Source organism: Nyctereutes procyonoides, unplaced genomic scaffold (assembly GCF_905146905.1).
Source record: "Nyctereutes procyonoides isolate TBG_1078 unplaced genomic scaffold, NYPRO_anot_genome, whole genome shotgun sequence".
In the NCBI taxonomy this organism is placed as follows: domain Eukaryota; kingdom Metazoa; phylum Chordata; class Mammalia; order Carnivora; family Canidae; genus Nyctereutes; species Nyctereutes procyonoides.
Window position 1 is genome coordinate 42778038 of NW_026575052.1, and position 14630 is coordinate 42792667.

Genomic DNA, 14630 nt, shown 5'->3' on the forward strand with positions numbered 1-14630 from the left:
AATGAATTTTATAAACTGAAGTATTAAGAAAAACATTGTTTGACAAATGTAGTCATTTGGCTGATGATGAAAAGGGATTGTTTGGAGATGTAACCTTTCAGGTAAAAGGAAAAGGGTGTTTGATTTACTTTGATAAAAATAAATGGAACCCTTCTCTTTTCTTTGAAATCTGTAGTTAATGCTAATACCATCAGATGTCTTAAATTTTTGCATTTCTCCATATTTCTGTACATTGTGGATGATAGAGTATATTGCTGTTATATAAAATAACCTTTTTGAAAAAAGGGCCTATAATGGCCTATAATTCCACATAAAAAATACATTCTTAGGAAATAATTAGAAATGAAAACAAGGATTAGTGTCTGGAAATGTTCACTCTAGCATTACATAGGGTAATCAAAGAATTAGTGATCTGGGGAGACTGGGTGGCTCAGTGGTTGAGCGTCTGCCTTTGGCTTAGGTCATGACCCTGGGGTCCTGGGATCCAGTTCCACATCAGGCTCCCCCCCGGGGAGCCTGCTTCTCCTTCTGCCTATGTCTCTGCCTCTCTCTCTGTGTCTCTTATGAATAAATACATTAAAAAAATTATCTATTTGTTCTCAAAGTAGGAGGAGTGTTTATAATTGTTTTAATTATGGCTCTGTTGGTTGCAAGGAGCAGAATTCCTTTCTAACTAGCTGAAGTAAGGTTGGGTTTTGTTGAAAGGATATAGGGCACTCTAACAACTCCAAAATAGCAAGATCAGTGAGGCCCTCTGGCAATGGGGAGCCAAAGCCGCTTTCCTATTTCTCACTTTCAAGGGCCAGGCTAGTCACTTCTCTTTTCTTTGCAGACCTGTTTTGTTCTCAGCCTCTTCAGCGAATCTTTCTTGTGCATGGTTCAGACTGCTTGCCAGCTCTGACTGAGTCAGTCTTTGTTCCAATTCCTAAATTCCCAGAGCAGGAATCTGGACGAGGTCATCTTTTTGAGCCTGATATAGATCATTGAACAAATGGTGATTTGCTCTTCTCCATCCCCTTTTTGGGGTCTATGTTCAGGTTTAGTGAAAATGAAATGGTGTTGAATAATGACATTGATATAATAGATTTCATGGACTTATATGAGATTGCAAATATTACTAATTTAAAAATATTTCTGAGGCCTTCTGTGATAGAATTACTTTTCTTCACTCACACTCTCAAAGGAAGAGTGTGCATTTGTGATGGATTCCTGCTTTTTAAAAAATGTTTATTTTTTTTAATCATTCCTCACTAAAATCTCTGTAGTGTGTCTTTCTTTCTTTCTTTCTTTCTTTCTTTCTTTCTTTCTTTCTTTCTTTCTTTCTTTCTTTCTTTCTTTCTTTCATCTATCTATCTATCTAGATTTTTACTTATTTATTCATGAGAGACACAGAGAGAGACAGAGGCAGAGACCCAGCAGAGGGAGAAGCAGGCTCCATGCCGGGAGCCCGACGCGGGACTCGATCCCAGGACTCCAGGATCGCACCCTGGGCCAAAGGCAGGTGCCAAACCGCTGAGCCACCCAGGGATCCCCTATTTTTAGAAAAGATTTTATTTATTTATATGAGAGAGAGAAAATGAGTAAGCAAGAGACAGAGAGAGAGAGAGAGAGAGAGAGAGAGCCTGAGTAGAGGGGAGGAGCAGAGGGAGAGGAAGAAGCAGGCTCTCCTGTTGAGCAGGGGGCTCAATGTGGGGCTAGATCCCGTCACTCCAGGATCATAGCCCAAGCTGAGACACAGGCAGAGGGAGAAGCAGGCTCCATGCACCGGGAGCCCGATGTGGGACTCGATCCCGGGTTTCCAGGATCATGCCCTGGGCCAAAGACAGGCGCCAAACCGCTGCGCCACCCAGGGATCCCTGGATTTAATTTCTATACCAGATATCTTGTCTTTCTACAAAAGAAAGAAATCATGAAAAAATTCAATTCCAAAATATGCAATGTAGAGATAGAAAGTTTCCTTTGTTATGTTATAGAGTTATTGCAAGTAGAATTGAACTGTAGAAATGATGGTTCTTTGTGAATACAAAATAAATTTGCTCATGGGGTAAGAATATGGCTGTTGGTTGAAGGATGAACATCTAGTTATTGTAGAGAGCAGGCAGCAACTGATGTCACAGATCTGCTTATTAGCCTCCACAGCATATGCTGCTGTGTACAAGATGTTTGTGCTGCAGCTGTGGTATCTGTATTAAAGGCTTGGGCATTTCGCCCTATTCCTCTGAATGCAGACAAGTTGGTGAATCAGAGGATAGTCTGAAAATCAGACATGGAGGTAGTATAAGTATCAGTTAGCAAAGTCAGTTCTAGTTTATTTATTTATTTGTAATCATAACTATTACTAGAAGTATACTTCGGGAGCCTTGTGAACATCTTAAAGACTTGTAATGGGTTGCCACTCTTGACAATTGGTTTAACACAAAGATAGAAACTTTGGTGTATGTATTTAGGGTATAGATGAGAAACAGGAAGATAAATAAAAGAACTAGGAATGTGATTCTTTTCATTTAGCTTCTGGAGATAGAACATATTTGATATTTACATTAAGGACACTCAGAGTGGTAGAGTTGTGTTTGTCTTTCAGCCTTTGGGATTTTAGTGGAGTTAATAAAACCTTTAAATGGTCATTAAGACTTGGAGCTTCATAGAAAGAACACTTGAACATACAGTGAGTATGGTAGCTTGTGATTATGGCGTTACTGCTGCTGCGAAAATGGATCTCCGAGGGAGAGAATCTTCCACACTTGGATACGTCTTGACACAGACCTCATGTTGAAGGTTTCTTCTAACTAGATTTGTAGTTGATATGCTGCATATTAATCAGTATGTCTACTTCTGTGAAGTAAAGGAGAACTGAATTCTTAAAGCTGACTTGCAGGGAAAAGACCTTTTAGGAGGTGAGTGTAAGACCTAATCTTGAGGGAAAACACGAATGAAAACAGAACTGTGTTTTGGTGTTTTTGTGCTTGACTTCGTTGTCTGTTTTTCTCAAACTTGATTTAAGTTCAGGTCTTTTTCACAGCAGCTCTAAACTTGGTATAGATGGTACAGAAGTAAGTGGATAGCACATTATTTAGATACTCTGATAGTTTTGCCATGACCTTGTCCTGTCTACATGTGGTAGTAACATAGAGACAAAATGGGTAATGTCAAAAAGCTGTTTTACTTTTGGAAGGAAAATGCATGACAGATCGGTTTGGGAATAGGTTGAAAAACCCTCTGACTGAATGACAAACAAGAGCATAAGAAGCAATTTTTTTTTTTTTTTGTCTTCTCTAAAATCCTTTTAGTGTGTTTGGGCAGAAACAAAGGGAAGAAGATACTCCTAGTTAAATTGGTTAAGCATTGTTCCTCTTCCTACCTTAATCTAAACTGTAATCTTTCTAACTTCTGTTGCATGCATTGCTGCATTCCTTTTTACGTGTGCTCTTATTTATTTTCATGGCAAATGCATTTTTAAACAGTCTCTGGGATAATTATTGCCATTAATTAATTTTCATATTACCATTTTAATGATATTTTCATTTATTCCTTTTGCTAGCTGGATTGCCTTTTGCAATTCTTACTTCAAGGCATACCCCCTTCCAACGAGGAATATTCTGTAATGATGAGTCCATCAAGTACCCTTACAAAGAAGACACCATACCTTATGCGTTATTAGGTGGAATAATCATTCCATTCAGTATTATTGTTGTAAGTCAAATCCACTTTTCCAAGTTTATCACTCGTGGGCAGTTGGCTTAATTTTGTGTTAATCTGTTAATTATTGAATGCGTAAATGTCCAAAACTATGTTTTTTAACCTTTAATTGAGCATGTTATTTGATTAAGATCTCAGCTATTTTAAATGGGACCAGAGGAATAACAGTGTATAATTAGAAGAACCTTACTGAAGGTGTGTAGCTTTTATGCTAATCTTTTCCAAGTCACTGTGATTTTAAAACACTAATTTGGTGTTATTGCAGCACATGCATAGACACATGTTACAGCAGTATGTTTTTAGCATACTTTATATGTAGGGTATTATTTTGTAATTTGTGGAATCTGTATGTACCTACTTTCTAGTTGCTGAGTTCTAAAAAATAAAAATAACTAATGTTAAGTCTTCATTCTAACCCATGTTAAAGAATTATTAGATAATGCCAGAAACTAGAGAGAGAAGCCAAAATTTCTATATATAATCAGCAGTGAATACAAGAGAATTTTTGCTAGTTCTGAAACATAATAGTAACTATTGCTTTTAGGATTTTAGGTGGGAATGATTAGAGATTGTGCTCCAAGGAGATGGCTTCAAGGGATTGGATCAGATTATAATTTCTTGACTGAGAGAGTCTATGACTTAGATTAAATAGCTGTACGCTCCATGGCTTGTAAAAGGCGAAAGATTTATACGATCTGAAAAGAAACCAGAGTATGCTCCATGGCTTGTAAAAGAAGATTTATATTGGTTAAAAGTAGAAAATACAGTCCCATCCAGGAGATAGGCCAATAAGATGACATATATGTTTTGTCTTTTTTGGTATTTATTGAAAAAGAAACCTTAATTTAGAATTTTAATTTTTTTTTAGGATTTTATTTATTCTTGAGAGACAGAGAGGCAGAGAGACATGGGCAGAGGGAGAAGCAGGCTTTCCATGGGGAACCTAATGCAGGACTCAATTCTAGGACCTTGGGGTAACACCGTGAGCCGAAGGCAGATATTCAACCACTGAGCCACCCAGGCATCCCTAGAATTTTAATGTTTTATTCAAGAATGATCACAGCTCCTTATAGGCATTGAGAATTAATGAACTCATTATTTGTGGTACATAATTAGTAAAAGAAAACCTCTCTCATAAACATGTTTGTTTTATGAGACTGTGAGGGCAGAGTTGGTACTTTGTTCATCTTAGCAGCCTTGCTGCCTGCCATTGAGCTGGGCATGGTGGAGCCTGGCATGTCAGAGCCTGGCATGTCCTAGGTGCTGGAATGAAATGGGAGTAATTACATAGTAACATTGGTTGGCTCTCCTACAGTATGGTGAAGTTTTAAGAAATCAGATCCCTTTAATCTAGACAAATCTTTACACTGAATTTTTACTATGAAAAGAAAGAAAGCCAAGCCTATGATTGTTCCTTTAAGAACACAGTAAGAGTAGAGTTTTTTTTTCTTTTAAAGTATGTGTGTTTCTGAGATACTATTTGAATTTTAAAATTTAATAGGATAGTTAGCTGCAAATACAGTTGCCCCTTGAGCAAGTTGGGGTTAAAGGATACTGACACCAGAAATCTGAGTTACAATTTTTGACTCACCAAAAACTTTACTAATAGCCTACTGTTGCCTGAAAGCCTTACTGATAAAGAGTCAACACATATTTTCTGTGTTCCATGTATTATACAATAAAGTAAGCTAGAGAAAAGAAAATGTTATTAAGAAAATCATAAAGATAATCCATTTTCAGTACTGTATTCATAAAAAAAATCCATGTATAAGTGGACCCACTAGGTTCAAACCCATGCTGTGAAGGATCAACTGTAGTAGCTGAGTTCATACAAGATTCTCCCTTGGGCACTCAAACAGTGCTCCAGGCGGACTTGTCTTTCAATTCTCCTTGACTTCGTGTCTCAGTAACAAGGAAGCTGCACAAACAAAGCTCCAGCAATCCACGACAGACCAGAGGCCTGCAGCAGGACGGGGCCTAGCACCAAGTGTGTGCGTGTAGCCTGTGCACGTGCAGGGCCTGACAAAACCCTCCATTAGCAAGAACTTGTCATTGATACTTCATTAATTTGTAAGTTTTGACTATTTCATCATGAGCTGTGAGAAAGTTATATTTATGTTGAATAAAACAAGTAAATTGAGTGTAGGTTTCTTAAAAAAGAACAGACTCTTTAAGGTGCTATGAAAGTACGATTTTCACATTAATCATATTAACCAGCACTGCACTGGGCAGTAGCTTTATACACTAATTTAAAAAAATTAACTCCTTTCAGGCAGCACTTGGTTAAACATGTAAATAAATGCTTAGTTTTATTTACTAGAAAGTGAATCAGTTCCTTAAAAAAAAAATTGGGATGATTCAGACTTCATGCTAGACCTTTGATGTGGCTTTCAGATGATCCAAAGATACATAAAAGTGATGGAGCCTGGTGGAGAACCAGAGTTAATTAATATAGTTTCTCAGAAGCCAAGGGAGAATTTCAATAAGGAGAAATGATCAGTGATGTCAAATATTGTGAGGAGTTGAGGTAAATGAGAGTTGATAAATACCTATTCAATCCGACAAGACCATTTTGACTTTGGAAAAGATTCAGTAGAATAAAGAGAATGAAGGTAGTAAGAGAAATTTAAAGAGTGGAAGTACACCAGTGATTTTAGACTACATTTGTGGGAAGGTGAGCCCTGAATGGGAGGCACATAATATGTGGACAATGCAGAGATGTATAAAATCATCTTGGTTGATGGAGCTATAAAGGAGATGGTGAGAAAATATCTTGGTGCATAGGTTTTAAATGGTTGAATTACATGGATTTGGGTAATTACTATCTTTAATATTCAAAAGTATTTTGTTTTAGTCCCTCAAACATTATCTTTTATTCTTTAATAATAATTTATCCTATCTTTGGAGTGTAAATAATGCATAGCAAGTGATCCCAGCTCTAAGATGAGTCTACAGTCAGTGGACTTGACCAAAGGCTAAGCATTGACATTAATGGTTCAAACGGCAGGAAAAGGTATTTAAATGAAACAAAAATATGGCTGTCATGTATAGTGAAATGCTTAGATACATCCCTGCATTTAATTTAGAAAATCAATTTAGAATTTGTCTATTGTCTATCTCAGTGAGGATGGAGGACATAATAAAAAATGATATACATTGTCCTAGGTTTGGTCAGTGTTAGAGTCCCCTGCCCTTCCCCAGCATTAAGGGTAAAGTTTCTGCTTACAGTACCTCTGTCAGTTGGTCTTCAGTGCCCAGTGCTCTGAATTCTCCTAGCGAATTGACTTTCTGTTCTCAGTGTTAAGAATCATGTTTTGGGTGGCCCTAAAGAATGATCATTATGCCTATGGAAGACTCCTAAAATTCAACAATTGGAAAATAGTTGAGTGCTTATGCAAAAAGAACAGCTGACCGCTGAGGTGTGGGAGTTCCAGCTGCTCGAATTGTGGTTGATTAATATACTTGGTATATATTTTAGATGATCAAAGAGCAACTCCATAATGAAACATGAGAGAAATCCTTTCTGCTCATCTGTGAAGGCAGTTGCTGGGACACCTTAACACTCAGAGGAGACAATATATACTTTATTACAGGGTGACTGGAGGGCGTTGGGAGAACCCTAAGCACAATTACAGAGGTGCATATGGTTTTTGTCTCCTGAGAGACCTCTTCTCAGAAAAGGATCTGATTAAGTCATTCACATTAATCACTGTAATGAGGAATATGTTTCTATGGGGCTTAATGTTTAAACCAAGGGTGTTTACCTTTTACCCAAGAGGCACCCCCTTCAATTAAAATTTATGAACCACCTACTATGTTTGAGTCCATTGTGGTGGTGCTAGCTTTTTATTTCATTCAATTATTCAATGACTAAAACTTGATTCTTGCTTTTGTGGGATTCATAGACTTGTCCAAATTTTATCATTCTATTTATGGAGCCATGGAGCCAGATGAAGAATTTTTGGTGTTAGATTCTTAAAATCTCTTTCAGGAGGCAACTATTTATTTTACCTACAATAAGGCTCACCATGAAGATAATTAATCCTCACTAAATGGATGAAGCAGGGAAAGTAGTACATATCTTAAGAAAAACTTTGTGACTTGTATCTCCTTACTTCCCCCAACATAAGCAAGCTGATTCTTCTGTTCAACTATTTATTTTGGTCTGTGAACTTGTTAAGTATTGGGAAGCCATTTTTATGCCTTTAAATTCATTACACTGGCACATGCTGATACACACTCTGCCTGAATCTGGGAAGGCTTTGTCTCTACTTACAGTGAAAACTAGAGCCAGTGAAAAATAAAGAGGAAACTTGAGATGATTTCTTGGAGGAGGAGAGCATCAAATGTGTGTTTGGTCTATTAATGAGACTTGTTAAGAAAGACAGGCCTAGAGGTCTGGAGCGGCAGGACTGGGAGACTCTGTCAGCTAATTTCTGCCCTCTGTACCCTTTGGCCTCAGTGTTAGATCTCTGCTTTAATATTAGTTTACTCTCTGAAACTATTTTACTTTTTAGAATATGATGGATGTTTTTCTTTCAGAGGAATGTTTGATAGAAATGAAGACACTGCCAGATAAGAATAGGTACATAAGGGATACTCTAATTAGGAAAGTTTGTGTTCTTTGAATATACCATGATTTTTGTCATCCATGATACACCATTGACTACTTACTAAAACTCATTTGAATACAAGAAAAGAAATAAGGTCTTATTGTTTCAGGTGGGCTTTGAAATTATTGTGGCCATTTCTTTGTAAGCATTATCCACACTTGACCTGAACCTTTTTTCATGGTTTAGAATTAGATATCCTGACTCCTTTTGCAAATGAAAAATGGGAGGTGTTTTTAAAATTTTATTTTAAATTTTATTGTGACTTTTTATTTATTGTGATTTTATTGTGACTTACCATTTTCTTTTCTATTTTTTATTTTGTTTAAAGTGCCCAGTTGCTCTTTTAACATATTATTTTTCTGTTTCTTTTTCAGATGATTGTTGGAGAAGCCCTGTCTGTTTACTATAACCTTTTGCACTCGAATTCCTTTATCAGGAATAACTACATAGCCACTATTTACAAAGCCATTGGAACATTTTTATTTGGTGCAGCTGCTAGTCAGTCCCTGACTGACATTGCCAAGTATTCAATAGGCAGACTGCGGCCTCACTTCCTGGATGTTTGTGACCCAGATTGGTCAAAAATCAACTGCAGTGTTGGTTACGTTGAAAACTACATATGTCAAGGGAATGCACAAAAAGTGAGGGAGGGCAGGTGCGTGTTAAATCTTCAATGTTTGTTTTATTTTGTGTATTCTTGGAAAAAAAGTTTTCAGAGATGGATGAGCTATCCACTAGCTTAGAGCAGCTAGTGTAATCACTGGGAGGTGAATTGAGATTATATTTTGACCTGTTATCTCTACTTACTCTTTTTCTCCCTTTTATCCCTACCTTCTATGTAAGAGCATTTTAATGCAGGTCTTTCCATCTCCAATGAATAATAATGTAAAATAAATATCATATGTCCTATAGTGCAGGGCCAGTAAACTTTTTCTTAAGGTACCAGAGAGTAAATATTTTAGGATTTGTGGGCCATTTGGTTAATTTGACAACTGTCCAGCTCTGCTGTTGTACCAGGAAAAAACAACCATAGACAATCCTTGAACGAATGGGTGTGGTTATGTTCCAATAAAAGTTTATTAACAGAAATAGTTGCTGCTCCAGGGTTATAGTTGGCTGACTTTTGATGTAGGCCAGCTGTGCATCAAGTTCTGCTCTATCTCTCAGGATTCTTAGGGTATATTTTTTATAAGAAAACTTCATATCCTGACAGCTTAGGTCTTCAGGTTGCTGCCTTCTAATAATACCCTTGTTGGGCTCCTTTCTATACCTGGAGCACTATTAGGCAGGAATGAAATAGAATGTTTGGAACCCAAAAAGTCCAACCCCTTTAATGTATATAGATAAGAAAGAAGAGGCTCAGTAATACTAAATAAAGCCATTAGGGTCACTTGGGTGGCTCAGTTGGTTAAGTGTCTGCCTTTGGCTCAAGTCATGATCCCAGGGTCCTGGGATCAAACTCCTTGTAAGTCTTTCCTGCTTCTTCCTCACCCCCACCCCTTCCCCAGCTCATTCTCACTTGCTTTCTCTCTTTCTCGAATAAATAAAATCTTAAAAAATAAAAATAAGTCCACTAATTAGTAGGAGAGCCAATTACCCATCTCAAGTCTCAGAATTGTCAGCCTTATCTTTTCTATATAATTGACTTATATTTTAAGATAGCTATCACTTTACCTTAGTCATTTATCATCCAACAAATACTTTGGGCAAAACATCGTTGTGCCTTTTTTTTTTTTTTAAAGATTTTATTTATTCTTGAGAGAGACAGAGAGAGAGAGAGGCAGAGACATAGGCAGAGGGAGATGCAGGCTCCCTGCAAGGAGCCTGATGTGCCACTCGATCCCAGGACCCCGGGATCATGACCTGAGCCAAAGGCAGATGCTCAACCCCTAAGCAACCCAGGTGCCCCTGGGTAAAACATCCTTTGAGTGTTCTTTATACATGATTCTCAAGCATTTGATTGTCCTTGTTATAAGCTGCACAGGCCTTATAGTAGCCCTCAATTTTTGCATTTAGTGGTAATGAAAAAATACCTTACTTTAAGTATTCACTGTGGTGTGCCTGAGATCCAGCAGTGAACTAGAATGATCTTCATGGAGTTTAGGCTAGCACAGAGAACTTAGATTAAATTAGCGAGGGCAGTGGAGGAGAACCTCTTTGTTGATACAAAGGCCAGAGAATAGAGAGGCTGTTGAATTGGCAAGCTTTGAGGTGATCATTGGAGGACTGATAGGGTTATAAAATTTTAATGAATGAAGGAGAGGGAAGTGACTAATGCAGTAGTATTGTTGATTTGAGTTGAAGAGCCCATTGAAGAGTTAGGAACTTAAAAACACCAGCACTGGGCACTAAGGGTGTGGGATGTGGAGATCTCATGCTTTGCTCTCCTAGCACTACAGTGTCCTGGAGAAATGTCTCATTTTAATGACTAGGAGATGTAGTAGCCTTCGGTCAAGAGGTTGAAGACTCAGGGAAATATAGAGGACTGTCCATGCCTCTGCCTCTAGTAATCTCTTCTGCATCACCCAAGCTCTAATGTTTTCTCTTGGCCAAGGAATTTAAGAAAGTCAGGTGATGATAATTTAAGAAAGTCAGTTTTTCTAAACTCTAGAAAATATTATTTAAAATGATTCTTTAAGAGCACAGATTCCTCATACGTGTATTGTTTCTCTGGTTCAGTGGATACATACATTCTGGCTCAGAATTTTCTTGTAACAGTATATCTTATTGAGAGATTTAACTTTCTTACTTGATCCATTTGAACAAAATATGAAATATAATTTCTTTTAAATGGCATAAATGTGATTACATTTTCCAGTCCATATATGACCTATTACGTATCTCTTATATATCTAAATTGGCCAACACGTACTCTGATGGTACTTTTGATGTAAATATATGTAGGGTTTTTACCCATTACCCTTTAAAGTTTCTTCAGCAACCCACATTTTCAGTGAGAAGATCTGTTGATAAGCATTGGGGTTCTGAAGGAAGAAGAAAAATCAAACCTAGAAATGAAAATTTAAAACTTTGTGTCTTCTGAGAAAAATGGGATATCTATTAGTGTTTCCAGAATGAGTTAGTGGTTACCAGTTTCAGAGCTTTGTAACTTTGGTGCATAACTGTGTTTTTGCATTGCTGTTCTGTTGTGGAGCATAATTTGGTTGGAGTCGGGCTTTCCCATTTCTTTTCTCTTGAATTTTTTAAGTCGGGGTGCCAAAAATGCAAAAACATTTCAGTCTAGACATTGTAATATATTAGGAGTATAATGTAATCTCCTTTATTTTATTTGTTTCCACAGCCTGCCCCCTGTACATTTATTTTAATTATAAAATTATAATGCTTGAATTGGAGAGAAGGGAACATAAGCACCCAAAATGAGTCATTTTTGTTGACTATAAATGAGTCAGAGTTACATCTGAGGGTGAGAGTACTCTCCTAAAATTTTGACTTTTGGTCTTGATTTTTTTCCCCCATTCATTCTCTTATTTTCTTCTATTCCTCTCTCTGCCCTTCCTGCATATGTGCGTGCTCTTGTGCTCTCCTCTCATTGATGTCAGAGGACTTGTACCAGGGTTCATTTGTGGTTCTGAGTCCTAAACATAGAGGTGAGAACATACATGGACTGTAGTAGCATACTTCATAATATCCAGAGAGCTCATATTCATTGTTTAAAATTAATACCTGGCAATTTACTATAAATGAAAAGGGGCTGTACTCATCTAGCTGCTCTTGCTTATGCCAGTGAGATTAGCATTACTTTGTGAAAAAAAAAAAAGTTACTAAAGAGTCTCTTTAGAGATCTTTATGCCAGCAGCTCTCAAATGTTAGTGGTTTATTAGAAGTACCTGGAGGGCTTGTTAAAACACATTTCCACGTGTCATCCTCAGGTGTTTAATTCAGGAAGAGGGGGTGAGGGGTGCAAATATATATTTCTGACACACTCCCAGATGCTGCTGTCTTTGTGCTTGATCTCAGGACCACACTTTGAACCAGTGCTTTATGTCCCCTGGATGATGGGAACACGGCCTCTCATGATGTTATCTCAGGATATTCGGCAGGGTGAATTTAAGATTGTGCACAACTAGCTGTGTTTCTGAATGATCTATCACTACCACTAACTCAAGAACCGAGCAGGTGAGCCCTGGTGCTACTGGGGCGAATTGCTCTATGCCAGGGAATCCTGAGGCAGGGTGGACAAATCAGAAGCACAGCTCCTGGCTGGGTTTGCCAGCACTGTTGCAGAATAAACTTGGATAAACTGGTTGTAAGGAAAGGCAGTAACTCGAGATGGTGGTTTCGAAAAGAGAAAGGGAGAAGTTTAGGGTGCTTGGTAGCAGGCTCAAGCATTAACAACTGGCCTCTCCACCAGCAAGATGGACACCTTCAGCGTTATAGGGAAAGATGGGGTGGGATATGTGCAAGAGGGTGGGCAGGGAGTGCATGATCACGGGTGGGGGGGGTCAGTATGTGTTCAGCCCAAGATCATGGGCAGGGAAGGGGATATGTGGGATGTGTGGTCTAGGCATTCCACTGCTATCAGGGCTTTTCTGGTCTGGCAGTTGGGATGTTCAGGTGTTTGCAAAATGTCTTTGTCAATACCTTGAGAAAGTTCGATAAGAAATAAGCACAATGGGTTTTCGTTGAAGCATCGGTTAAGAAGTCTTGCCTGTTCCTGGTTTTAACTGTTGGAGCCTGTAGTTGAGCAAGAGAGCTTGATAACAGTTGCTCTATTTGTGATACTACACAAATGTGATAGTGATACTACAGTATAGAAACTTGTCTTCTCTAAGTGATTCACTTTTTTCTTTTTTCTGGCTTTTATTTAAATTACATTGGTTTAAGCATAGACTCAGCGTTCCTGATCAATTCTGAGTGACTGACTGGTCTTTGTCTATATAAATCAGATATTCAATATAAAGTTATTTCTTTTGGATTTTGGCAGCTTTGTGTTACTTAGCTGTTTAATTGTGATATGTTTGGTTGAATGTGATAAATAATTTTCCTTTTGCCTTTTTTAAATGCAACCCCCATGTAGGTAAAATGAAGCTGAATTTCGAGGAGGACCTTCTACAGTAGTGAAAATCCATTATAATTAGACTGACTAGCTGTGGTATTAAGTACTTTGAGAGAAAAGCTGCTTCTTTGTGGTCTAATTGTAGACATTACTGGACACTTTATGCTTTCAGAAAGATTTATTCAGGTTTATCTATACTTCCTGTGTGTGTATATGTCGGTAAGCTAGAAATCAACCTTAGTTTTTAGTCTTCTATCTACCTGGAAATAGCAACATATAGACTGAGAAAGGGGGTTCTTTTAAAAGATCCTTCACCCTGTGAATGGACATTAGCTCTTAGCATATGTAAAAGGAATTGGACTTGAAGGGCAGCAGCACTTTCCACCTCCTCTGTTCTCAATATTAACACATGACACTTAGGTTGTAGCTGTGACTATCTCCTCACCCCCATGCTGACTCTTTTTGCCCCAGTGTTTCTGACCCTTTAGTCACATTGGAATCACGTGGAGAGTTTGTTAAAGTATAGATAGCTGGGCCTCACCCCTAGAGTTTCTGATTCAGTGAGTCTGAATGCCAGAGAGCCCAAGAATTTCCGTTCCTAAAACATTCCCAGATGCTGCTGTAGCTGCTGACCTGAGAATCACACCTTTAGCCTATCCATGAAGTTACTAAATCCAGCTACTATCTATTGCTGTTAAGTCCTAGACACTGTGGGAGGTCGTGCTCACTACACGAGCTGAGACATGTTTGGAGATTGTGTGTGTGACACATGTGCCTTGAAAGAGTAAAGATGAAGTCAAAGGGTGGTAATACTGCTTCTAGTAGAAGAGGCATTTTGGAGGATGAGTAAGGTTTGAATGTGTAGAATTAGGATGGGGTATGTCTCAGCCTCCAGGGAGCAGTAGCATCAGAGGCAGGCAGGCTAGAGGCTTAAGGTATGCCCGCAATGTTTTATTATTAAACTGAGTTTCAGTAAAACCAGTATGATTTTCTGATTTTTGTCTGTTGGTTGTTTGTTAATGTATAAGGCGATTTGGGGCATTTAAAGCTAAGGAAACTTCTTTGATTAGAAATAAAAAGGAACTTACACCACATATGTAGTTAAATAGCTGTATACATTCTCATGCATACTTTTGATTTATTAGCCTGTTGCATTTATACATTCCATATAATTTTGTTTTCATGTGGAATAAAAGCAAATGATTTTTTGTTTGGAAATTGGAGTTGGTGCCCGATTCTCTTTCCTAAATGCAGAATGAGTTGATTTGATATGTGACTTTATTTTGGTTGAGGTGTAGACTTGC

General features: G+C 38.0%; 1 protein-coding gene across 2 annotated transcripts in view; it reads left to right on the plus strand.

Annotated features, from left to right (window-relative positions):
- PLPP1 (phospholipid phosphatase 1) overlaps window positions 1–14630 on the plus strand; it is a 92357-nt gene that overhangs the window by 54016 nt on the left and 23711 nt on the right. Inside the window, exons 2-3 of one of the 2 annotated variants that reach the window (XM_055332132.1) lie at window positions 3539–3690; window positions 8684–8964. In XM_055332132.1, the coding sequence (XP_055188107.1) occupies window positions 3539–3690; window positions 8684–8964 (433 nt within the window). The remainder of the gene's footprint in view (window positions 1–3538; window positions 3691–8683; window positions 8965–14630) is intronic. The other variant, XM_055332131.1, reaches the window with a different exon arrangement.